This window comes from Serinus canaria, chromosome 10 (assembly GCF_022539315.1).
Source record: "Serinus canaria isolate serCan28SL12 chromosome 10, serCan2020, whole genome shotgun sequence".
Taxonomy (NCBI): Eukaryota; Metazoa; Chordata; class Aves; order Passeriformes; family Fringillidae; genus Serinus; species Serinus canaria.
In genome coordinates, this window is record NC_066324.1 from 12,329,282 (window position 1) to 12,354,812 (window position 25,531).

At 44.0% G+C, this 25,531-nt stretch overlaps 1 protein-coding gene across 1 annotated transcript in view; it reads right to left on the bottom strand.

Moving 5' to 3' along the window:
* The window catches only part of MYO5A (myosin VA), a 98,580-nt gene that overhangs the window by 72,309 nt on the left and 740 nt on the right, over positions 1–25,531 (bottom strand). The window contains exons 2-3 of the mRNA XM_050978369.1: positions 5,096–5,206; positions 3,902–4,073 (exon numbers count right to left, since the gene is read on the bottom strand). Of these exons, the coding sequence (XP_050834326.1) occupies positions 3,902–4,073; positions 5,096–5,206 (283 nt within the window). The remainder of the gene's footprint in view (positions 1–3,901; positions 4,074–5,095; positions 5,207–25,531) is intronic.

A 25,531-nucleotide genomic window follows, 5' to 3' on the forward strand; every position in this document is an offset into this window, starting at 1 on the left:
CACTGATCAGTGAGACCATGTGAGAGCCAGCTGTGACAGGCACACTGTGCCCCCTCGACATGGCAAATCCTCCTCACCTCGACAGGATGATAAGGGGGGAAAGCAACCCCTCTAATTTCAACTGTGGACATTTTAAAACCAGAATTTCTTCTTCTGTGTGTGTATTTTGGTGCCTAAGTGTGGCAATGCAGCTGCAGATGGCTGCACAGTGACTGCACCAAGCATGCCTGGACAACCCATCCCTGAAGAACCTGCCTCAGAAGCGTTTCCATGGCACTCAACTTGCTTCTAAATTTACTCTGAAATTCACTCTTACACACACAGACTTCCTCAGTGCTGATCCCAGCTCTCTGCAGATTACAGTCTGGTGATGGCTATCTAAGAAATTTTCCATGGAAAAGCTGGGAGAAGGGAAATGAAAGCATCTACAGTCTGGCACTGCTGGGAGCATCAACCAATTTTTAAACCCTTTCATGCATCTATAGATCAGGCACAAACCATAGCAAAAACATGAAACAAGAGGATATTTTAGGGAGGGATCTGAGAGGCCCTGATCTATCTCCTCCAACACACAAGTTTTATGTCCTGACACGCCCATGTGAGGAGAGTTGGTGTTTTTCCATCAGCCACAACCTCACTGAAATGACTCAGGAGCCCCAGAGAAAAATCTCCATAAACATTCAGGCCAAGTTCTAATGCTGTAGGATGAACCTAAAAGTCAGAGTGGGGGTTAGGGACAGGAGGTGACCTCAGTACTACAAGACTCGAGGAATATTCTGTGTGTCAATTTTTAACATCTGCCCTTAGAAAAAGCAGTAAAAAGTGAAATACAGTGCACCACCAAGCTGAGCCTCTCAGGCCTGCAAGTCTCATCAAAGAGACATTACAAAAATCTGTGTGAGACTCCCGACAGCTCCCTCCTGCCTTTGGTTATGCTGGCAAAAATAAACCCTAGAATTGGGAACAAGCAGCCCCGTGACAAGTCTCCAGCATATTAAAACATTTAACTTCAGCAGCAATCTGTGAAATCTACAAGCAACTACCATCTGGAAATAGCCAAAACAAGTGAGTCAGGAATTATTTGCTTTCTGTAGAACTTTGAAATCAGTCTGCCTCATAGAGCTAAATCCAGATTAATTTACATATAACTTCTCTTTATCTCCACTAAATCATATTGCTATTTTAAGAAATATGGCCTTTCCTAAATCAGATTTATGTGTGGTTTTGTTCTTACAATTACACTAAGTTGAACTCTGGCTACTCTTTGTGCCATTCTTCTTTATATATGCTCAAAGTAAGCCTATCCAATTCTTTTACCTTGAACATACTAACCCATCTGTGGCCAAACTGGACATAAATAAAGCAATTTATCAATTTAAAGTTTGCTCTCCTGCATAGAAGGCAGTACTTTTTACTAAACTGAACTAACCAGCAAGAGTCACTGAATTTTCACCATAGCCACAGCAGTTTTTCCATGTAAGCACTCAAACTTTCCTTTGTAACTTTTCAACTTCCTTCATTAATGCCTTGCTTCATGTTTCCAACACGAGAAAAGTTATAAATCACCTCTGAATTGCTGGTGAAATGCTGACTTGAAATTGAGAAATCAGCAGATCTTCTGTTTAAAAGTTTGAATTTACTTCAAAGCAGAATTTTCAATTTAAAATTTGACATGTTACACTCAGACAGCTTGTTTGAATTAATTTCTAGGGCCCTGGACAACTATCCATCCATGCATTCCAGTTCCACTGTTGAGAATATTGTTACTGTGATTCTCTTGATGGACTGAAGTGGTTTGAGCCTCCTTTGGGCTGCACAGACTGGGTTAGCTCAAACCAGCCTCACAGGCTATTTGAACTGACCTGGCTGATGTCAGAGCCACATGCAGGAGGCAAATGCAGCCCCTGAGGCTGAGCCCCAAGGCAATAATCTTTGCAGCAGGATGGGAGCTAGTGGAGAATTCTGAAAGGTGGATGCTGTGCCCAAAGGATCAGGTTGTTTGGCTGACATGCCAACTCTGTTTTGCTCAGCCTGTAACACAACACAGCCCTGCCTACATCCCCAGAGAGAAAAGCACTGCACACCACATTCCCCAGCAGCACTGAACCTCCAACACCTCCTTCCCTCTGAGCACCAGGAACCCCCACACTGCTGGCTCCACTCACTTCTGACAGACACCCAGGCAGCTCCCAGAACCACTGGGGTCTTGTTTGGAAGCAAACCAGCTGACCCAGCTCTGCCATGCCAGGTCCTTTGGCAGACCCAGCCACGGAGAGCCAAAGGCCTCCCAGCCCCAGGAGAAATGATAAAACCAGCCAAAACCACAACTACAGCTGCACTGGGGAATACTTGAAATGTACATTTCTCATGTTTTCCCAAACACAGGGAAACAACAAGAAACAACACATTCCTTCTGAAAGCCTCTGCAATGCTGCTCAACACAGCCTGCCTGCAAGCAGCCAGGAGACAGCCCAGACAGCCTTGTGGGAGGGGGCATGGGGGTGTTAGGGGACCAGGACACTGAGACTGAAAACCCTTACAAGCTCAGGCCAAGAGGCTCCAGCTGCACAAAAGCCCTTTCACACAAGAGCTTTGCCATGGGGGCCTTGGGAGACAAACAGAATCAAGTCTGTCCTGGGGGAGCTGAGGTGGTTTCCAGGGCTGGGACCACAGTGCTCCCTCAGCAGGGACAGCCCAGAGAGGAGATACTCAAACACCCAGACCCTCGAGCTGGTCTGAGCCCTGAGCAACCTGATCCAGTCAGACTTGTTTCAAGTAGGAAACTCCACTGAAGACTTCCAGAGGTCTCTTCCAACCTGAATTATTCTGTGCTCTGACTGCATGAGTGGATGAGATGTGGTGTGAATCACCCCCCCCTCCTATGGGAGCGAGGTCTGGCTGCAAGCAGGGGGTGGCAAAGCCTGATCCAGTCCCTGTGGTCTGGTCACTGCTGAGAGCAGGACTGGGAACAGATGTGCCCTGCTGAGCATCTGCAGATTAGGAGCAGCCAGAGTGAGCAAAATGTGGCAGGATGTTAATGCCTGTCTGTCCCTCACAACATGTTTGACGTGCTGCCTGTCTTATGGAAGAGTTATGTTAAAAGCTACAAGTGTGCTTTGACTAAAAACTGAGATTTAAAAGGAACATATGCACACATAGAAAAAAAAAGGCCAAAACCATCAGATTTAAATTTTAAGCCTAAACTACCTCACAATGTTTATTTTTAAAACAGACATTTCAGTTGCAATTTTGCACTTATGACAAAGTGATTATTTAAGTACCTTTCCTCCATTCTGACCATCTGAGAATACTACAGGCAATTACAAGTTTGGGTAACCTCTGCTGTGAGTTAAATGTTATTTTTAAAGCCAAGATCAATTGTAACTGTGATAGAACAAGCCTTGGCTCATGAGCTGTTACAAATCACTTCTGTAGTTGCCCAGATTGGAAAACATGAAAAAGCAAATAAATTGATGTCTTCTAAAAGAGGTGGAGGAGCTCAGTGCAGAGGTAAGCAACTATAGGTGAACAACAAATCCACCAAAGAGCAAGGCCAGCTCCTGCATCTGCAGTGTGTTAGCCTCCTCCCACCCAGCCCAGCCTGAGCAAGCCTACAGAGAACACCGACCAGACAGGAATCCCACTGTGAAGAAAAAACTGCTGAATACACATTTGATAAACAAATTCCCTTGGGGAGGCAGAGGAACACACAGTGAAGACAATTTTCTCTGAACCTCAATATTCTGCAGTCTGCTAATGACCACAACGATTTCCCCAAGAACAGCCCAGCATCTCCTATCACTAAACGACTTTAAATTAAAGGCAGACACATCCACAGACAGCTGTGCTCTCCGTGCCCAGGGCAGCCTGTAGAGGCTCTGGGGTGAAAGGCAGTACTTGCCACAGTAGGTGTAGATGAGTTTGGAGTCGATGAAGCGGACTCTGAGGTTGTGCAGCACAGCAGGCTCGTGCAGGTAGCTGAGGGCTGTCAGGTCGTTCTCCCCCACCAGGATGTCGGGGTTCCGCAGCGGCGGCAGCTCCTTCGTCTTCGGGTCCAGGCTGTACTCCAGGTCCTGGAAACCAAATGGACACACCTCCAGGAGCTGCTGGCCAGCTCTGCTCACTCAGCCCCTCCAGCTGCTCCTCCCAGCAAAACATGCACAAGGTAAAAAAACCACAGGGCACCATTTCAGTTCCCTGGTGATTTGAGGTTTTTTTCTCCAAAAATGTCATTTAAAACTTCCCAGAGAGGTTTTCTATATGTACAACTGCACAGAGACACCATCTTTTAGACTATTACTTAAGCAAACCCCACGCTTTTGCTGCCATATCTTTATTAAATAAACCAAAATACACTATATCATAAATCTAACCAGCTTTTCCCTATTGTTTTCTTCTTGAGTGGAACCACCAATCTATAGCCAGCTTCATACACAGAAACACAACTTGGAACGTTGGCAGAACACTATGAAGAACACAAAGACTGAAAAAAATGCTGCTTAGAACTTTCTTCAGATATAAATTCATCTCTAAAACAGATGTTCTAATTGCATCTGTCTCTAGATCTAAAATCACTTTATTCACCTGCTATTTCCATGAAAAAAACCAACTCAGAGGATGTGAGCTGTACATGGACACGTCATCATTTCTCAACACAGCACACAGCATCTTCTTTGTAATGCCCTTAATCCTTGCCTTTTTTTATGTTTATTAATTTTCTGCTGGCTATGTTCAACTTAAAAGTCACAGTTCTTTCTCTGCAACACTGTTCTCCTAGCAACCCTGTCTCCTTGGAATAGCAAACCAGGGCTATATGTTTAATGGCATAACTAGAAAAAGATGATGCAACTGAACATAACAGGCAGTGGATAAAGGCAACTGCTTTTTAATTTATTTTAAAAACAAGGCAGAATTTATTTTTGTAACTAAACAGTAAAATTTATCACTCAAAAAAAATGCTGCAGAAAGTGAGCAGACAAAACTGCACACATGTAAATACAGATATATTGTGACAGTAGAGCTTCCTGCAATAGAAACATCAGACTCTGGTTGAGAACTAGAACTATCAGCTTACAAACAATACACAATGACTTACCTTGCCATCTTCAAGTCGAAGCTGAAGGACTTTATCTCCAGGTTTATAATCTTTGAGGAGTTCTGCTGACTTCCATACCTCCTCTGGATCAGGGATCCAAACCCTGGCATACTGCAGTACAACAACAGCAAAAGATCTGTGAGCTTTGGTTGCACTATAGTTAAATCATTGAAATAAATTACACTAAATTTATTTTTTTTCTTTTTTAAATACATGCTTAACAGACAAAGCCTCAAGCAAGAGGCAAATTAATTAGTACATCTAAGGTGAATAACTTGTTCTATTGATAAATGGTTGCACAAGCATAATTTTATTGCCTACACAGAGAGAAAAAGGTATTTTCTATGCAGAAGGTACTCCAAGATACACATTCAATGCTGAAAATCTACAAAGCAAAAAAAAAAAAAATCAGCATTTTTCAGAAAGATCAAAAATTTGGCTATCCAAAAAGATTACTTGGAGCAACTCTTTTGAGTAGGTTCTAAATGCATTTGTAGCATAATGTTATAGAGCCATTTTTGTCTTCTTTTTCCCTAAAGAGAATACTTCAGCCCATCTGTGTTAATTTAGGCAAAGCTGCCTGATCAAATGTTAAAAGCTCTTCCTTTGTAGTTACAAACATGGCTAGATTAAAATTGATTATATTCAGAATGCCAAAAGGAAATAAAACTGAAAGATCTGGTTGAAAAGGCCTCCAGATAAAAGGAAAAAACCCAACAACAAACCAGATTCCCATTAATGACCACTTCCATACAAACTTTATTCATAAAAGTGACCCAGTGCAAACATGTGATTTGTTTTCAAAAGCAGCAAGAATATTCATATTTTTCCATGAGTGAAGATAGCTCCTACTAAAGAATCAATCACAGATGCATGGAAACCAGCTGGTCACTTCCAGAGTCACATGAACATGCAAATACACACATAAGAACTCAGCTCTTGAGCAGAGCAAGGAAAAGGCTGTGACATTTTTAATCTGTTGAGGTTCCTGAAGCAATGCTCCTGCTGTGCCTGCAGAGCACTGAGATCACCCCACACCCACAAACCAAGCTGCAAACCAAGCAGCTTCTTGCCTCTGGAGGTGCATTCCTGCACCTCATTGCAAACATTCTCATCAGCCCACTAACTCATTTCAAAATAACTATATTTTATTAACTATATTTGTCAAAGCACTGATGGCAGAGAAAACTGCAGCTGGCCATGCAGCTTCACCACCTAATCTCACACAACTTCTTTATGTAGAGCTTCCTCTGCCCCAAAGAACGCTGAAGGGGTTTTTCCCCCATTATTAACCCAAAAATGAGAAACTGCTTGTTTCTGCTAGGGATTTTCTGAAAGACTTCATGAAAAACTTCATATTGCCTTCTTGTTGCAAGAGAGGGCACGATAAAATGGGCTGAGCAGCAGTTTGGGGAGCAGGACTGTCGTATCAGGGTGTCCTCCACATGGGGAATATTCAGAAGGCTGAACAATTGCTTTGTTAAAATACTTTACTCTAAAAACATAGCCTATAATAAAAATTATATATATAGATAGATAGATAGATATAGATATATATAGATATATATATAGATATATATTTAATTAAATAATAAATATATTACATATTATGTTATATATTAAAAATTTATACTATATTACATTAATATTATATACTATATTACATTCATACTATATTAAAACTATACTAAAGAGATACTGTACTATACTAAAGAAAAACCTGTGACTGTCTCCACAGTCAGACACAGCTTTGAGTGATGGGCTAATCACTCAAAACAACTTTCACCTGTGTCCAATTAACAACTCACTGCAGGTAAACAAGCTCCATAACACATTCCACATGTGCAAAAACAGGAGCAGTGAACAGAGATAAGAATTGTTTTCTCTTCTCTGTGCTTCTTCCTGCCTTCCCAGGAAAACCCCTTGGGAAGCTGTGCCTGCTGCTCCCTGGGAAGAGAGCTGTGGTCACACAGGACCCCTGGAGCCCCAGGAGAGGGAAGGGCACTGCCCAGCTGGAGCTGCCAGGGAGGCTCAGCTCCTGCAGCGGTTCTGAACCTCAGGGAGCAATTTGTTTCCATGCCCATGATGATCCTTAAGGACACAGGAGATGGGGAATTTACAACAGCCTAAACCAATGGTTTTACCCTGAGCACAGGGCAGCCTTCAAAGCAGTGCCTTCACCCCCAGAGCTCCTGCACAGCTCAGGCCCACACACACAAACCAAGAGAAAGGAGAAAGAGAATGAAATAAATAAACAAAAACTCACTTTCATCATTCCCACTACACAGTATGTCATGCTCCCACACCTGGCCTCTCTCCATCATCACTGGGTGCTACTGGCAGCCCTAAAAATCTGCTTTATACAAAGACAAGAAGCTTCGCTCTTTGTAGTCAATTTGTGCTTGTGTGGCTTATATTTTCTTTGAGTTCTGTTAGTTTCAGATGTATTTGCTAGTGTTCCCAGTGCAGAAGTGCTACATCACTTCATTATTTATATAATCTTTTCCCTACTCCCCAGGAGATAAATGATTTGAAAAACAGAAGGTGCCCAAAACAATTACTCAGTGTGCACTCCTGCCAGTCACAGAGCACTGTGTAACAACAGAGGAAAGCAGCAGCAGAAGGAGGGTTTGGGCACTTGGACAAGCTGTTTTCAGCCCTGTGGATCCCAAATCCACAAGGCAAGGAACTTTGGGGTGAAATGAAGGTCTGTGCTAACAAATATATGTGCAATGCAAGCACAAACCCACAGAAACCATAAGTTCAAATAATTAAAGAGGACTTGACAGTAGAGGTGCCATATTAAAGTCAAGTAGCAGGCTAAGGAACAATGTTTTCTTTCCTTTCCACTTGGTTTGAAACAAAAGATATTTTGTAAAACTTCATAATTCAAACTCAGATGTCATATAATAATAATTTCACATCATAATTTCAAATCCTATAATCAATAATTCATAAAATCCATATATTCAAACATAGCAGACTATGCCTGTTCTCAGAATTCTTTATTTAAAAAAACCCACCAAAACAAAAAGCTAAAAACCAAAACCCTGCCAGGAATCAGGTAAGTTTCCTCAGTTTAACAAAAGATGCTCCAGCATCAGATCAGACACAGCTGAAGACTGAATGCATGCCCCACTTTGACCAGGTTCCATCCCCAAGAATCAGCAGAAGTTCCCCACCCCCAGTATTTCTGATAGGATATTCCTTCCAAGGAATTAACAGAAAGCAAAGTAAGTGTGCAAGAGGAAAGCATTTAAATGCTGTCTAGCAGAAGCAATCAGCAGGCTGGATTCCTTCAGGCTACACAAAGCAAAGTTTCCTGACCTAAGAAAGGCAGCAGCCTGAAAGACAAAGGCTGATAACCTGGAGCAGCAAATGCTGTGCAGCAGTTTCTAACTGCAGTCTATGGCAGCATGAAACAGGCATCTTTAATTCATCCAGCTAAAACTGAACATCTTAGACCATCTAGAGAAGGGAAAGAGAAAGCAGAAAACAGATCACCATAGAAACTGAGCCCCTACAGACAGCAGAACCTTCCATGACACAACCCTACAGATATCAAAGCCATCCTGTGAGCACCAGGCTGCAGCTTTTCATCTCCAGCACCAGTGCCTAGCCTTAAATCCCTGCCAAAGAAAACACCTGGTAAAAGGAATGGGTGGGAGGAAAGAGGGAGATGTTCCTAATTATAAGTACTGAATCATTTCTCCACATTCTCACCTCATTAACTGAGCAGAATGTTTTGCAAAATCAGATTTTCATGCTTTTATATAATCAGTTGATACTAAAATTCCATTGCTGCCTAGCCTTTACTGGGATCCAACCCTACAGAGGAAAATAAAGCACCAACTCTGGTGGAAACAGGACCAAGGGCCTCTCTGGGGAAATAACTTACTCTGATATCTGCTATTCATCCCTCTTTACTTACTAGTATATAAAATAGGCTTTATGACAACATCAGAATAAGGCTAAAATAAGATAAAATTCTAGAGCCACTGATTTACAAATCAGCCTTCTAAAAAGGGAAGGAAATTCTAGTTTAAAAATGACTGTGCTGTCTAAAATTCTAGCACTGAAATGACAATATAAATTACAGCAAGAATCAAATGAATTTTAGTTTAATCATCCTAATTATGAACCATGAATACATTACTCTTCGTGGGAGTTCAAGGCAAATTTTGAACCACCAAAATAAAACTTCTGACAGGGGAAATACAAGTATGACTTACTGCAGGAAAGGCCATGAAATAAAATTTTAGATAAATATTGCTACCTTTTACATCAGCCCAAGTTTACCACTAGTGTCAATGCACTTTATATTTCAGTACTGATCTGGCTCAAATCAATGAGTTTTGCTATCCTCCCTCAGTGGGTGTGATTGTGGCTCAGCACTGGTCACTGGAGGGGCAGGATGGGAGAGGCTGGGGAGGACACACAGCACATCCTCCCACCCTACAACAAAGGGCACCTCCAGGACCACCTCTTAACCCCAGCCAGCCTGAAAGTCAGAATGAAAACAGAAGGGATACCAAGGAGATGTCCTGGAATGCAGAAGAAAAATAAATAATTAAAAGCATAATGACAGGACTATTTCAGGTCTCAGTTTCCTGCCTAGACTCTCTTCCAGCCTCAGCAGACCAACATAAAAAACCAGCATCTCCCAAATCCCCTGGAAGTGTGAAGTGCTGGACTTTGTTCAAGGAAGGACAAGCTGGGCAATAGTTTATAGACATCTGTAAAGCACCTCAGGGAGAGCTCACAGCAGAAAACAGAAGTTTTCAGGTGTTGCAGGTGGGTCAGAAGGGTGGCTGGATTACTACAACTTTACATAATAAGAAAATATAATAGAAAATCACAGTATTCTGTCATACCTCGTGATTTCATCTTGGATCACATGGAGAAATCAGCAGACTGTAACAATTATCTATCAAATGAGACCATCTGACTCACAAAGCCTCTCTCCTGAGCTATTAACCTCTTGAAGCACTAATTGCCACTGCTGACAGAACAGAATTAGCAAGGCAAGCAGCTCAGCAGTCCCAGCAGCAGGCAAAGAGTTCTCTACTTCCATTGCACAACCACAAACACAGAAGGAGAAGGAGATACAGCTATCTCCCCAGCTCTGTGCCTAAGAGCTGGAAGAGTTCATTACATGAGCTACATCCTAGAAGGAAAAAGGAAATTTCAACTCCGAGAAATCTGTCCCAAGTTTCTCAGCACAACCTACACAGACAAGTGAACTGGTATGATTTGCACTCCAGCAGGGATCACCTCTTTTTTTATTTACAGACAGCCTCAAAAACCACAGTCTTTCACATGTTAACCATGAAAAGAAATAGGAGAGACACTGCCCCCCTCCCTTTCAAGAAGGACCTTGGGTCTGGGCAGGAATAAAGCAGCTCATTTATGCAAGGATCAAAGAGACACTGTCAATTCTGGCAGCACCAGCTGAAGGAGCCAGTGGAACAGCAACAGCTGGTAAAAGTCAAAGCCAAATTTCACCAAAATTATTCAATGTGAACTTGCTCCTCACTGGACATGGCCACCTGGAGAGAGCAGGCCGCATTGCTAGGCTGGGAAAAGAAGTGTCTGCTAGTAAGGGGCAGAAAACCAGAGCACAAAACAGAGCACAAAGTCGTCAGAGTTCACACTGCAGCAGTGTTGAACTGATCTTTGCAAAATGCAAAGTTATTACAAAAGGATTTCTTGGGATTTCCTTGGCTGGGGTTGCTTTGGAAACAGAATTTGACGCTATTGGAACAATTTCCTTTCAGCTTCCCCTGTGCTTGGTTCACAGTGCCACCACCAAAGATAATAATAGTGAGCCTAGAAAGACTTGAAACAGCAAAGTTTAGTTGTCATGAGCTCTACACAAGCAGATCAACAGCCAGCTGAGTAACAGGCAAACACAAGTCTTGACTTGACCAGTCTGGATCTCCTACAGAGAGATCATGATCACTGACACAGGAGGCAGGAGGAAGTCCTGTTTCTCCACTGCTGAAACCACGAGAATTTGTGCCACCCATCCTGTGATCCATGGGCAGTCCCAAGGACACACTGCACTCCTGTTATCAGAGTGCTGCTGCTGCCTGCACCCTGAAAAGTCAGACAGGACTTCACTCTTCTCTCATAAGAATGCCAAGCAACCAGGGAGGGTTGGAAAGCAGAGCATCCCCAGGACAAGTGGGCTGCTGCAAAACCTCTGACCAACTCATCTTAATTCTTCTTGGGGTCAGAGGGAAATGGAATCAATAATTTTGAAAAAAAAATCCAAACAGGAATTATAGTTTTCTTAAAGGCAGTAGCACTCTTTGGGCACAGAGCACATTTTCTGTCCTGTTGCTCAGCAAGAGCCATTTACAAACCTCTTGCAGAGTTTAAGGCCTGATATTTAGGTTTGAATTAATTTGAAAGGACATTTATATCATGATATACAGTAGGGGAAGTAAAAGTGACAATGAATATTAATGTTGTATCTGAACAACAATCCCACCTAGTTAGCTGACCTCAGAGGAAGATGAAAAGCCCTGTGCTATTCCATCTCACAGGAATTCCCTGACCAGCCACAAGCACAGCTCCCAAATCCAGGGGAATCCAGGGGACAGCAGTGACCCAGGCTCTGAGCTATCACCACTCTGAGTTTGCAAATCACTGATAGTGATCTGCAAGCCTGGCTCACAGGTGTGCAGGTAAGCCACTGCATCCTTCACCATGCACAAAGAAACTCCTGGAATCACAATGAGAAAAAATCTGTTGTACTTGAAAACTTCATCTACCCTGTAAACATCCCTTACATTTCAATCATAAAGCTATAAAAGCCCCCACCCCCCTTCTTTCCTTCTTTTAGGCATTTTTACAAAGTATTCTTTGTATCTGGGGCCTGGGGGCTTGCAATAACAAAAGCCACTTGTATGTCCTTTGCCAGACACGCCTGGACTGTACAAGGTACAAGCAAAAACTGTCAGCATCCTACACAGATGCACTGCAGCAAGGTCTGTACCATCAGCCACTGGAAAAACATTGATTTACATGGCTGAAACCTTACCTTGCTTCAAAATGATGCAAAAAACCCTAAATCCCAAACACAGGATATCTACAAGCACTGAAATTCAGAGAAAATTACCACCCTGCAAATCTACACCTTGGTCCTGACATCGAGGCCAAAAAATGCAGTTTTGCTTTAAACTGCCAAATCTATCAAAGAAGAGTTCTCTTCCAAGGCTGTAGCTGGTACAATGGTCCTACAAAACACTTTCAAGGAGCTAAACCACATGAAATGTGTAAAAGTTCAGCATTTTCTACACCTTTAAGAACACAGCTTTCTACATTTTATATTGATTGCACTGAACCTTCTCTCCAAAATGCCATGCAGAGGGAGACAGATGTGGTTTGAAGTATTGACAGAAATACTGTATGGTTAACCCATACAATACTTCAGCTGTCCAAATGCTGCCCATTCTCCCCCCCAAGCTGCTGCAGGCAGGAACAGCTCTGGTTAGCTTTGGGGGCACTCCCCAGGCAGCCAGCCACCCTCAGCCAGGGGCCACAGCCACCTCTTGCACTCTGTCCCTTGCTGCAGGTGTGATGCCAGCTGCTGGAACCCAGAGATGGGAATCCCAAGCAGCACTGCCTGGGCACACCTGGATTTGCCCACATGGTGCTTCTGAGAGGGCTCCATCAGGGCTCTATGATCAACCACAGAAAAACAAACCTTTCACAACGTGGCCTGTGAAAAGCACAGCTACATCCCTGACATCCTTCCCTGTGTCCCTGCCACTCCCACCAGCCCAGGTGGGACAGACAGCACGGAGGGATGCTCCTGCACCTCTCCCTGAGGCTCCCCACCTGCCCAGCTGCTCCTTTCTCCACCAGTCATGAGCAAATAACTCAGCACAAACCCTCAGTGAAAGAGCAGCACTGCTATCCTGTGCCATCTAGATGCTGCTCTCATTTAATCAGTATGTTTCTCAAAAAAAAAAAAAAAAAAAGCTCATTTAAAGTAAACCAGGCTTAAAAATACACGTTCACAGAAACAGCAGTGCTGAAGAAAACGTTGTGTTTTAAAGAGTTTTGATTCCTAGACCTGTCAAAGGAATGAATGCAGCTCTGAAGAATCTCCAGAAAAGATGGCAGCAACAGTGAGACCAAACCCAGCAATGTTCTGGACACTGCTCGAGACACAAAACAGCTGAAAAACCACAATCAGAGCTGCAAAAACATCGAGCAGAAGTGTGCCACCTACCTCAGACTGAGAGACAGGAAAACATTCTGACTCATGTAAAATTTCATTTGGGGTCATACCCACACAGAGGAGCAAATGCTGTATTGCATTTCACTCCATACCACCAGAATGAAGGCCAACAAGGAATTACATGCTAGTGATTTCAAACATAAGTTAATTATAAGTCTGCCTTAAAACTCACAATTCCTCCAACCTGAAAAACATGTTACAAGAACTGTACAAGAGTGGCCACAAGAAATTTAAGGGCAAATGAAACAACTGCAGTTACTCTGAATATTCAGCTAATGAGACTTGTTGCACTGAAGAAACCTCACTAGGAAAAGGATGCATGATTCCATGTTTATGTGCTTACAGTGAGCTGCTCCAATTTTAAACTTTAATATAGCCTACAACTAAGAACACAAAAAGATACTCAACACAATTAACTGCATGGGTGTCTAAAGTTAAGATTCAATAACACAGATATTGTAAGGGCAAATAAAACAAGTGGCTGCAGGATTTTGTTTCAACATCAAGATGATGCAAGCCATAATAAAGACTTGACAGCATAAATGCAGAAACAGACATAACTTCCAAATTCAGTCCAATTATGTTCCTTCCATATTTTTCATGCTGATGTCACACAATAAAACGCTGATTTCACTTTGTCAACTTCTCAGATGGACTGAAGACCTTCCAGAAGCTTTCTACAGTTTATTTTCCCCAAAGTTTCTAGAAACCTGAGGTACAGGAGGCAGAATCCCTGAGTCACTCCTCCCAGCCAGCCCCAGTGCTGCTCTGGAGGGAAGGGGCAGCCTGCAGCTCCTGCTTCACACACACAGCAGGAAACTGCCCCAGCCCAGAGCCTGCTGCAGCCCTGCCATGGCTTTATCTGGTGTATCCACTGCTTGCTCATGCAGGGTGGGAGAATCAAGGGCTGGATGAGCAGACATGCACTGCACTGTGGAACAAGAACTGACTGAGAAAGAAGCAGTGGGGCCATAGCTGCTCACCTAGCCCACAGAGCTGAAATAAGGCTACGTTTTCTGCTATCTCTACAACATCTGGAGCATGGACAATTGCTGACTTAACTGTGAAAGTTTAATTTAGAAGTTAAAAATTAAAGGAAATATATTTGAGAGTAGATAAGGCTGTACTTTTCTGAGCGTCCTTCTGTAAAGCTGAGCTCAAGTCCAAAAGCACCATCTTGTTTTCACTTAATCCTAGTAAAACACCAAACTGAGGTTTTAAAAAGCAAAGATCAACTGAGTATTTTTTGTTGAGCCAACAGAGAAGCCCCAGCTGAGATGCAGTTGCATCATGAAAACTGGCTCTCCTTGAATAACCCAAGCTAAGTCAGTAAAAGCTCTGTTTCACCCAGCTAAGCCAGAGTGTAGCTGTCACCCAGACACCTTTCTGCTCTACTACAGCAGCAAACTCACACCAGTGAAGCACATCTAATGAAGCCATATTTAGTTCCACCAGTTTTTCACGGGAAATTAACACTAATTTACAGCAAGTGCCCACACAAGGAAACCAGAGTGGCCTGATATGAGTGACCTGGCAAGCTCAAACCCAAAACCAGCAGAGCCAAACCTCCCTGAGAGCTGCCCCTCCTCCACAGCAACTGGGGGAAGCTGTGAAAGCAGAACTGGGGTCAGTGGCCACAGAGCTGCTCTCCAAAACCCTCCAGCAGGAGCAGCAGCCATTCCTTGCCCTGGGCTGTCACCCTGCCCTCACCAGCCCCTCGGGCACCAGGAGCAGGGCTGTGCTGGCTGAGAGCACCCTGAGCCACCCTGCCCAGCAGGATGGGTATGGGAACACCTCTGTGCTGCACAGAGGGGAAACTGCACCCTGTCACACCAGCTGAAGCAAACTTTCAAGCATATAGCACATTTATATTCCACTGCTTTTCTCTACAAGTGCTCTCTCTCTGATTGTTTGCAAAAAGTTCAAATCAGCTTTACATTTCTGATACGTGAGACTGTCACAGGGAAGAAGTGCACTCAGACATGAAATTCTAACAACTTCTGCAATTGCTTTTCCTCTTGCAAGATTTCTTCTAAGTGAGACCATCTCCTAAACAATGAATTTAATGACTGGCATGTTTGAAATAGTCATGTAAGTATCTCCAAGATCATAAGTCCAAACTCAACTCAAATCCTTACTAATAAACTCTTATACTGTAATACCATGATACCAGTAAGCACTTACATGCTTAGCTATACATACCTGTGCACCTATGTGTATAAAAACCAAGACAACAATTGAACATGTTCTACTTACTTTAACATACATATAGTCTAAAACTTCTATTTCCATCCCATATCTCCTGCAACAGAAATTTTCAGCACTGTCAGAGGCAGCTGGTGTTTCCTTTCCAGGCAAAACAGGCTCAATCTCCACGGAACACATTTCCATCTCTCTTGTGTTGGTGCACACTAGCTCATCAGGCAACTTGGGAATCTCTCTCTGGTTTCCTCAGGAAAACAACTGAGGTCATCTGCTTTAAAGATACTTATGAATAACCCATGGAGTCTGCAGAGAGTAACGTGTGACAAGCCATGTTGGGGCAATGAATTCCCTCATTGTTACACTGCCTCATAGTATTTTTAGGTTATTTCTCCAGCTCTACAAAGCTCAAGAGTGTCCTCCTATAAACCACAAAGCAGTTGCAAAATTCTCTTGTCTTGTGATAATCAAATGGAAGAACTCAAGGACACCACTGGTAATTAGAGCAGGAGTTGATGATTTTCATAGCCATGGGTACGTACATCATTCAAATGACAAGTCCCTGTTGTTCCATCTTTAGGACTGCCAAACTAGAAACATGCAGTTTACATCCACCCATAGAGCAGCCCTGGGAAACAACATGACAAATCACATGCCATACCCACCCTGTGGCAGCTGCTACAGACACAGAACGAGAGCCCTTCAAAGCAATGCTGCTCCAGCCTTCACATCTGATCTCAAAGCCAAGGCTCTCATCAGGCCACAGCGTGGGAGAGTCTGCTGTCAGCCCTGCCCACGGCCCCCTGAGAGCTAAATAAACCCAGCAAGGCACATCTGCTCAGTGCCAGGGCAATGAGCATTACCCTAACAGCCTGACCCACCTGCAGCCACACCTGAAGCGGGGTTAAAAGGAAAAAATGGAGGCTTGATGAGCAGTGAGGGAAATGCAACAGCTTTCAGGATGCTCAGGAAGTAGCCACAACTTTCACCAAACAGCATGGAGATGGCAGACACAAAACCACATCTGCATTCTGCATTCCTGACTGATTCTGCTCCAGTTTACTCTTTAAAATGCTCCCTCAAACCATTCATGATCACGGTGACTTCTCCCTCATATTTGGGTTTTGGAATTATGTTTGCACCTTTTTTTCCTCCAGCATTCCAAGAAGCTTTAGCCCAGCCTCGAGTACCCCCATAGCATTGTTATTCAGGGAAAGATCTTGCTATTGTTCCTGGCTAACAGGCAAAAGAAACTAAATCTATGCCACTAAGGAGAACAGAAAGTGTAAAACACAAGATCTCTGCTTCTGTAAGTAATCCATTTGCACCTTCTTCAAAATTCATATTAAAATTTGCAGATGCTCACATTAAAAGTTGGGTCAATATGTGCAACCCACAGACATTCAGCTGAAGTCTTTAAACTTCATTAGCAGTGCCTAATGTTTCCTGTGCTTACCTTGGAGCTCCTTAATATCCACAATTCAGCAAGGAAGGCACTCTCTAACGTAACCACACGAACTACTTAGCCTCTTAAATAAAAAAAAAAAAAAGAAACAAAAACAAAACAAAACCCAACCAAAGAAACAAATAAAATAAAAAGCCCAAACCCCCCCCAAAAAAAAAAAACAGAAAACCCACACAGAACCCACACAAACTGTTTTAACAGCATTGACTTCTTCTTTATATTTCATTTGTATATAAAGAGACTGACACACAGAAACAAACAACAAAATACTGCAACTAGCTGCAAGCAACAAGCAGAGCAGCTGTACTGTGAGAGAAAAGGCCCAGGTTATGACCTGGATGCCCAGGAAGATCCCAAAATCACCAAGATCATCAGCTTGATAACTCTGTGGTTTCCATGTTTGTGCAGTGCTGGGCAGCCCAGGTCAGCCATCTCACACACCTTTCACATTTGGCTGCTGCCTGGAGCACACTGCAAACACAGACTGTGCTGAAAGATGAGTGGCACCATAAGATGGCAGGGTCCTGAAAGTGGAAGTTTCTGCTGAAAATACACCCTGGTTATTAAACATTGAAGCTGGGCTTTAAGTAGACTGAGCTTTCCTCAGAGAACTGGACAAGAGACATCCCCAGGATGTTTTAGTTTGTTCTCCTGCACAAATCATTCCTAACAGCTATAGAACAGCAAAGTTATTTCTCTGTCATAAGAAGAAATAAAGAATAAAGGGCTTGATCTTTCAGGTTTATGTGCCCCATTTCAAAGCATAAAATTAAGCAATGTGTGATTACTCACACAGGATAAAAAGAAATCTTTGCAGTATCAGCCTTAAGCAAACCCAGGGTTAAGCAAAGCCAAGAACACTGAGAAGAAGGAGGAAATGATGCAGTCCTAGGCAAAGGGTGTAGCACTGCTCTCTGCCAGGAGTACCAAAACCCTTGCCACTGGTGCTGGCAAACACCAACACCAATCACACAGCTCCAGCTTCAAAGTAAAGGCAGCAAAAGGGAAAGTTGCTGTACAAAGAGCCAGTGAATTCACAACACTGAATTTTCTGTCTCCCATGACTTTTAGATAACAGGTTTAACTTCAGACCTAGTGCATTCCCTCTTAGTTAAAAGTCTGATACCAATTTGAGCCAGCCAAACTCTCAGAATCATCATCCTTGTTCTAGCATACCTTGAGTGGGGTTATGGCCCATGGAAATAAGCAGAAAGACACAGTTGGATGAAAAAGTCCACGTCACAGACATGATGGAAATTTCCAAGAACCCTGGGTTTATTTCTGACCATAACACCACATTTTCCTGCAACAACAACCACCTATTGTTAAGGATAGATAGGAAGCTCTTCCCTGCTATTTCAGAAGCAGAAGATTCACTCTGCTGCTTCAGCTCACTGGAGTAGCTTGCTAATGAAGCATCAGGAACAACAGCCCTGCCCAATGCTGCTCCTTGGCCCTGGGCCCAAATCCTGCTCAAATCCTCCCTGCCAGAGTCAAGCACCACACACAGAGCAGTAAACACTGCTCCACTACAGTGAGCACAGCACTAGGTCAGACACCACCTCTGCACCTTCCAGCACGAGAAGGAGAGCCCAGCCAGGCCCAGGAGCTCAGACTCTGCTTGTCCCTAACTTCAAACACACAGCAAGGGGAGGTGACTTCAGTCAAGAGGCACAAAACAAACCCTGACTCTCTTTTATCAGAGCAGCTCTGGCTGCTGGACAGCACAGAGCAAAACTGGGTCCATCATCTCCCCTCTAGCCAAGATGCCTTTCACACCAGCAACACCTCTGCATGTGCTCATAAACACATGCAGCTGTCAAAGACCCCAGGAACACAAGCAAAACTACAATAATTACATATTTCCTTTGTGTATTGTGGCATTTTTGGGGTCCTCTGTGGCAGGAGGGAAATGATGAATCTGACTCCATGCTCTCAGAAGGCTAATTTATTATTTTATGATACTATATTATATTAAAGAAGGCTAAACTAAACTATTCTAAAGAATACAGAAAGGATCCCTACAGAAGGCTAAAAGATAATAATAAAAAACTCATGACTCTTTTCAGTCCTGACACAGCTGATGGTGATTGGTCATTAAGTTAAAGCAATTCATATGAAACCAATCAAACAGCCACCTGCTGGATGAACAATCTCCACACCACATTCCAAAGCAGCAAAACACAGGAGAGGCAAATGAGATCAGATTGTTTTCCTTTTTCTCTGAGGCTTCTCAGCTTCCCAGGAGAGAAATCCTGGGCAAAGAGGATTTTGCAGAAAATGTGATGGTGACAGTGTATATACTTTGTGCTGCCAAGGAATGAAACCCAAATCCAATGCATGTGGATAAATTACTGTATGAATCCAATAAATAATTATACATTAATGTGTATGAATGTGTAAAGGGGAGGGGCCAAGAGGATGGACCAGGCTCTTCTCAGTGGTGCTGAGCAGCGCAGCAGGAGCCAGCAGGAAGGAACTGATGCTCAGAAGTTCCAGTGTAATATGAGGAAGAACTTCTTGAGTGGGCTGAGCATGGAACAGGCTGCCCAGGGAGGGTGTGCATCTCCCTCACTTCAGATGCTCAGAACCACTGGGACACAGCCTGGTGCCCTGTGCCCTGGGATGGCCCTACTCCAGCAGGGAGGGTGGCCCAGATGAGCCAGTGTGACCCATTCTGTCATTCTGAGTGTCCCCATAGGCCACCCCAGGCTCCTGCAGGTCTGCACAGCCCCAGAGCAGGCTTGCCAGCTGCACTCTGCCTTCCCTCACAGCACAAACCACCACTGCTTAGCCTCACTGGCACTTCTTGCTTTAAAAAATCCTACTAAAAATAGGCTGCCCAGAAACTGCAGCCATGTGATACTGGACATTTGTGTGACTTCCTCCAATTCAGCTGGCTCACTGAGCACATTTCAATAACAAAAATGCTTTCTCTAGTTCAATACACATTAGGCAATGAGTCTCATGAAGACAAACTGCTTTGTTATTAGAGCACATGGAGAGAATTAAACTTCCAAACGTCCCAGAAGCAAACCCTAAGAGTTGGGTGCATCTGTCTAAAGCCTTACAACTCAACCTGGAGCTCTCTGGCTCAACCAAGATAATCATGGTGGTCATTACACACGTTTTCTGACATAGCAGGAGCTTGGCAGCACTTTATCTGATCATTTATTTATCTAAAAAATAAGAGTAAGCCATTACTTAACCCATCTGGCACATTGTAAAAAATCCCTGCAGTAGAAAGAGACTGCAAATAACCAGGGGCAGCTCCATGTACAGACATTACTGTTCTGCAAGCATTGCTAGTGACAATTTGGGAGGGATCCCACATAATCCACTGATATTACCAGGTAAATGTTTTAACATGACACTCAAATAACTGAAGAAATAAGACAAATTATTATAAATGGGACCTTCACAGGTCTTCCCATGTAACAAAGAACTCACACAACTTTCAAGATTAGGTCTACAAGGAAAAAAAAAAAAAAAAAAGGAGAGCATTTTAAAATATAAAGCCATTATCACCCCTCCCCAGAAGTAGCTCCAAACACTGCTGTAGTGTTCCAGTAGGACTACAGGATGCACCCTCCCAGATGCTATTTGTGGGCTCTCAGAAGCCTTCCCCAAGAGCTTGGTGTCTGACCCCACCAGGGTGGCACCATTTCCTCCCCCAGACAAGCTCAGCATCCAGGGGAGCAGCCCTGGGGCAGAGTGGGCTCCAGCTCCAACCACGGCCTGCCCTGCTGCCCAAACCTCACATTTTATTTCACCAAGAGATTGCTGACATGTCACAGAAGTGCTGCTGGAAAGCTAAGAGCTTTCCCAGTGCCTTCAGCTGCTGTGGCTGACATGTGACTAGAGAGAACAGGCTCTTCACAAAAACATAATAAAATGTCAAGGTTAGGTTAAACCAAGTGTTGTTGGGCTGTTGGGTAATTACATCCTCAGCACCTTTAGTTTAAAGGCAATAGGAATAAAATGTGTGCACAGCACCATGACTTGTCACTAGAGCTACCATTTCTTTATTCCAGGGACACAGCAGGTCCCCCAGGCATGGAGGGAACTGAAATATTCCCTGTTCTGCTGCTGTGCTGGGTTTTCAGAAGAGGCAGAGTGCAGTTATAAAGTACCCTGTGAAGGCTCCCTGCCGTGGGGGGCCATTCCTCGCCAGCTCAGGTTTGGTTCTGCAAGGTTTGGTCCAAGTGTTGGCTCTCTCTGTCTGAACTGCGCAGCTCCAGGCAGGGCAGGAGCCCCAGCTGTGCCCCAGGACTGCCACCTCTGCACTGATGGGCACCAGCACTCTGCAGGGACTCAGCTGTCACCTTCTGGGACACGGGGTTACTGCCCAAGGCTCACAGAACACACACACATCACAGGCAGTGGTTTTGCTGGGAATTGTGGAACATGTGAAGGTTTTCCTAAGGATATTCTCTGATTGATCTTTGTATACTTTCAAGCCTAATCAACAGAAAAGGAGATTTAATCTGCAAAAGAGATAGCAGCTAACAAGCTCTAAGTGACATCTAGGTGTTTGAAAGACCAAGTATTTGTTGAAGGATTGCCTTGTTAAGGTTTGGGGCTTGATCTGCTTCAGTGCTCTCAGGCCTACTGGGAGGTTAACAGAGCTTGGGAGAAGGATCTCCACTGACAGAGGACACACAGAATGCAGAATCTGGGTGCACAGGGACATGTGACAGAACCCCCAGACAAGGAGGAAACTAACAGAGCCCACTCAAGCGACTGTGCTGGATCAGTTCTGGCTGAGTAAAAGGTAACTCCAGCAGGGGCAGACCCTGACCACAGGCACACCAACCCCAGAACCACCAACCCAAAAGAAGAGAAAGACTGAGCATGCAGCACTCAGCACAAGAAGCAAGAGAATCATTCAGCAACAGAAGCCAGAATGCTAATTAATAAGGGAACTAGGTAACTTATAGCCAATGAACATTAATGCCTGTGATTGCTAAACTGTGTAACTAGTGAGAAGTTTTGGCAGCCATGGTGCTGGCTTTGGGGATTTGCCACCCAGGACCCCTTTCTGTGCAGAGCTGTAACTGTATTTGACTTATTTAAAGTCAAATATCTCAACTCTGTGTGTGGATTGGCCTCTTGCACAGTGGGTGAAATAATCTGCTTTAAAACAAGTCTGCACAGCATATACAGGACTATATAATGAAAGCAGCTCTTTTTAAATCCCAAGGAAAGCCAACTAATAGGCACAGAAATTTTGAATTAGTTCCATTTTCCCTCTCACACTCAGGTTGGTTTTTGCAGTATTTCCCTCCCCATGTAGCACTAACACACCCAAGCAGAGCCATTCCTTGGTCAGAATCTGCTGTTTGCCATTTCTGCTTGCAAGCAGCCAGCACAGGCAAAGAAGACCAAGCATTGTAACACCCCTGGCTTCACCCCCAGAGCAGCTGCTGCAGCCAGGGGACACCAAGAAAGGGCCACTTGCAACACTGGGGACAGCACAAGCAGCTTTTGTTCTATGCAGTTTCCTCTGACACTTCCCTAACTCAATTTATTGCTCATAAACCCTCAAACTGAACCATTTCAAGGTCAGCTACTGAGATCAGCTTGCCCAGGCCATGCTCTCCAGTGCAAACTGTTTGCTGATTCCTCTGTGTTCAAAGAAACATTTCACTCACTAACACTGCAATTGGATTAGGCCCTATGTCAGGACCAAGCTAGCTGGAGCCAGCTCCCCCTCATCTCAGAGATAATGGAAAGGGAGGAGCACATTGGTAGCAGCAAGAATGAAAATAAATGAATCTCTGACTGAATGGATAAATAAATAAATCAGTGCACTGTACACAGCCATACAAAAGGGAAACAGAAATCCTGAGAGGGCAAAGCAGCATGCTCTAGGAAAACACAGCACGAAAGAGAAACAACTCAAACCCAGGGAAAAATAGATGGAAACAGATTTTAAAAAGTCACCTCTTCACTCTGATTTGAAAAGAGGCAGCATGAGCAGAGTGTCTGATCTGTTTTGTTGGTTTCTGTGTACAGGTGAGAAGAGCACGTGTTGGGGTTTGGTTTCACACCCCTGAAACTCACAGAGGTGACTTGAAACACTAAACATGGCAGTTTCAGCAGATGAGTTCCAATTCTAGGCAGAGCATTCTCCCTTGTTCCTAATTTCCACAGAAATCAAATTACACTCAACAAAAGGCAGTACGTGGCCTAGATTGTCCCTACCAATTTTTGTGGGTCAGAAGAGGCAGATATGTATCTGTTGTTGGTCAACAGTTCCTGAAATGCTGGAATGGATCAGTGACATCCAAGCATTGCTCAGTGGGGCTGCAATGATCCAGGAACCATACCAAGGTTCTCCTAAGTCTGTTTGCACAGTCAAAGAACCAAAACTTCCAGAAATGAACTTACAGCAAGACCACTGACCTGCTAGAGGTATATATCCAACAGGACAAGGCTCAAAAGCATCATGTTTTCAGTAAGAATGCCTGAGATGTGGACCTGATTAAAGCTGCTTCACCCCAAAACTAAAGCTAATGCCCTCAAGCAGAGTCTGAATTTGCAGTGTCACTGGGCACAGGAATACAAAGCCTCATGGTTTGGGCTCACTACTCACAGCTAGTTTGGGAGTGCACTTGAGCCAGTCCTTCAACACGTCTGGATGAATCAAAGCAGTAGGGCTCTCACAGGAGTGGCATGACTTGCTCAAAAAATCTGTACCCCTGGTTTCTAACAAAAAAAAAAAAAAACTTGGAAAAATAGGAGTTCCTTTCAGCTGTTCCAGTATGTGGTTGGGAGAGTGGGTGCTAGCTTTATGTTGGTAGGCAAAGAAGCCAGATTTGAAGGATAACATACTGGCAAACTGGACACACTGGAGCATACAGCAGAGAGCCCCACTTCCACCACTCCCAGCTGGAAATAAATCTGTTCTGCCATTCTCAGACAGCACCTGCAGAAATGCTGACAACTTCTTTGCAACACTGCTCATCCAGTCATTAACACAACTTCACCAACCTTTGTTGCAAGTTACACCAGCACAGCCACCTGAAAAACACAGGCAGGCTGGGATGGGGGCATCCAGTGGGAGAGGGTAAGAGAGCTGCCCCTGCTCCAGGGCACACAGCAGCAATGATGTGCTGAAAATTCATCCCTGACCCTGCTTGCCAGCAAAATATCTATGCCAACTCCATACCATAAGAGCTGATACTTCACTGGAAGCTCTGGTGCTTTAAGCAGCTGCCCTGAATGACAATCTCTGCTTACCAGTTAAAAAAGATGTGAAACTCACTCTCTCTGTGCCTATGTATGTCTCTAAAGAGGACAAGAACAGCCTGTGGTGTGAGAGAAGCACAGACACAATCCCACTGGCCTTCATCACCCAGCGAGTCTCTACTGCAGGATCATCCCTGCACTTGTCTGACTTTGTGTTTGCCCTTTTTACCTCAGCATGCTTTGACCTTAAATCCATTATTTATGTTACCTAATCAAGGATGAGACATTGAATGCTCCTCAAGCAGCATGCTGCCATTACTTGAGGAAAGAGCCAGCAGAGAGGGAAGACAGCAAAGTCTCTCTTGAGTGCCCAGCAGGTTTCCTACCCTGGCCTGCCCATCTCTGAGCCAGCCCTCCTCAGGAATTAAAAGGGGCCATGAGCTTTCCACTGTAACACAGCTCCAGGACAACAGCACACCCACATTTTTGGAGCAGCTTCTGACCAAAGAATTCAACCACTCAGTGAAGAGAATTCAAGGTCAGACAAAGTTGGAAATTAAAAAAAAAAGAAAGAAAGAAAACAAGCAAGTAGTCTGATCCACACTCTATGAGATATTTTAATTCCATAAGAAGAACATCAACAGAGAGGGAGAAATCAAAACCGCATTTCTAAAAGAACTCCTTACACAGAGAAGGTCTGTTGGGTGCCTGGACACAACTCTGCAGTACTACTGCTCTCTTGACCAGAATGGTAAATTTCATCCCCTTGGGATAGTTCCAAGAGGTATTCTTGTATGAGATACAAAACACCAAGGTGTGCCATATCATTAATGCATTTAGTATTCTTTTGGGGGTGCAGGCATGCACCTCACCTCTCACACTCAGTTCTCCCACACAATATACTCTCAGACACAGGCAAGCAGTCCCTGGTGGAGGGACTGTCCGGTTTGATCTGTCCTGATGCAGTCACTGCGCTGTCCCACCAACCTGACTGAGAGGACTCTACAAATAAGGTGACTTATCCATGTTAAAACCAAAGGTCTGTTTCCTTTCCTGCCCTGCAGAGTGCTAGACTGGGAATAATTCTGGAGTATTTCACTAAGTGGCTCAAGGACCTTACCAACACTCTTCGACTGTGCAAGCCTTTTGAAAGGAGTATTTGGAGTTTGCCATGCTGTACTGCCCTGCTCAATGCCAGTGACCTCTGCCATCCCTTCTGCCCTTAAAGACCTGTTGTCTGTCATTTTTTTTTCAGATTTATGCACTAGCTCAAGGCAGAGCAATGAAAACAATGCATTGCTAGGGGTGAAAACAACCGTTT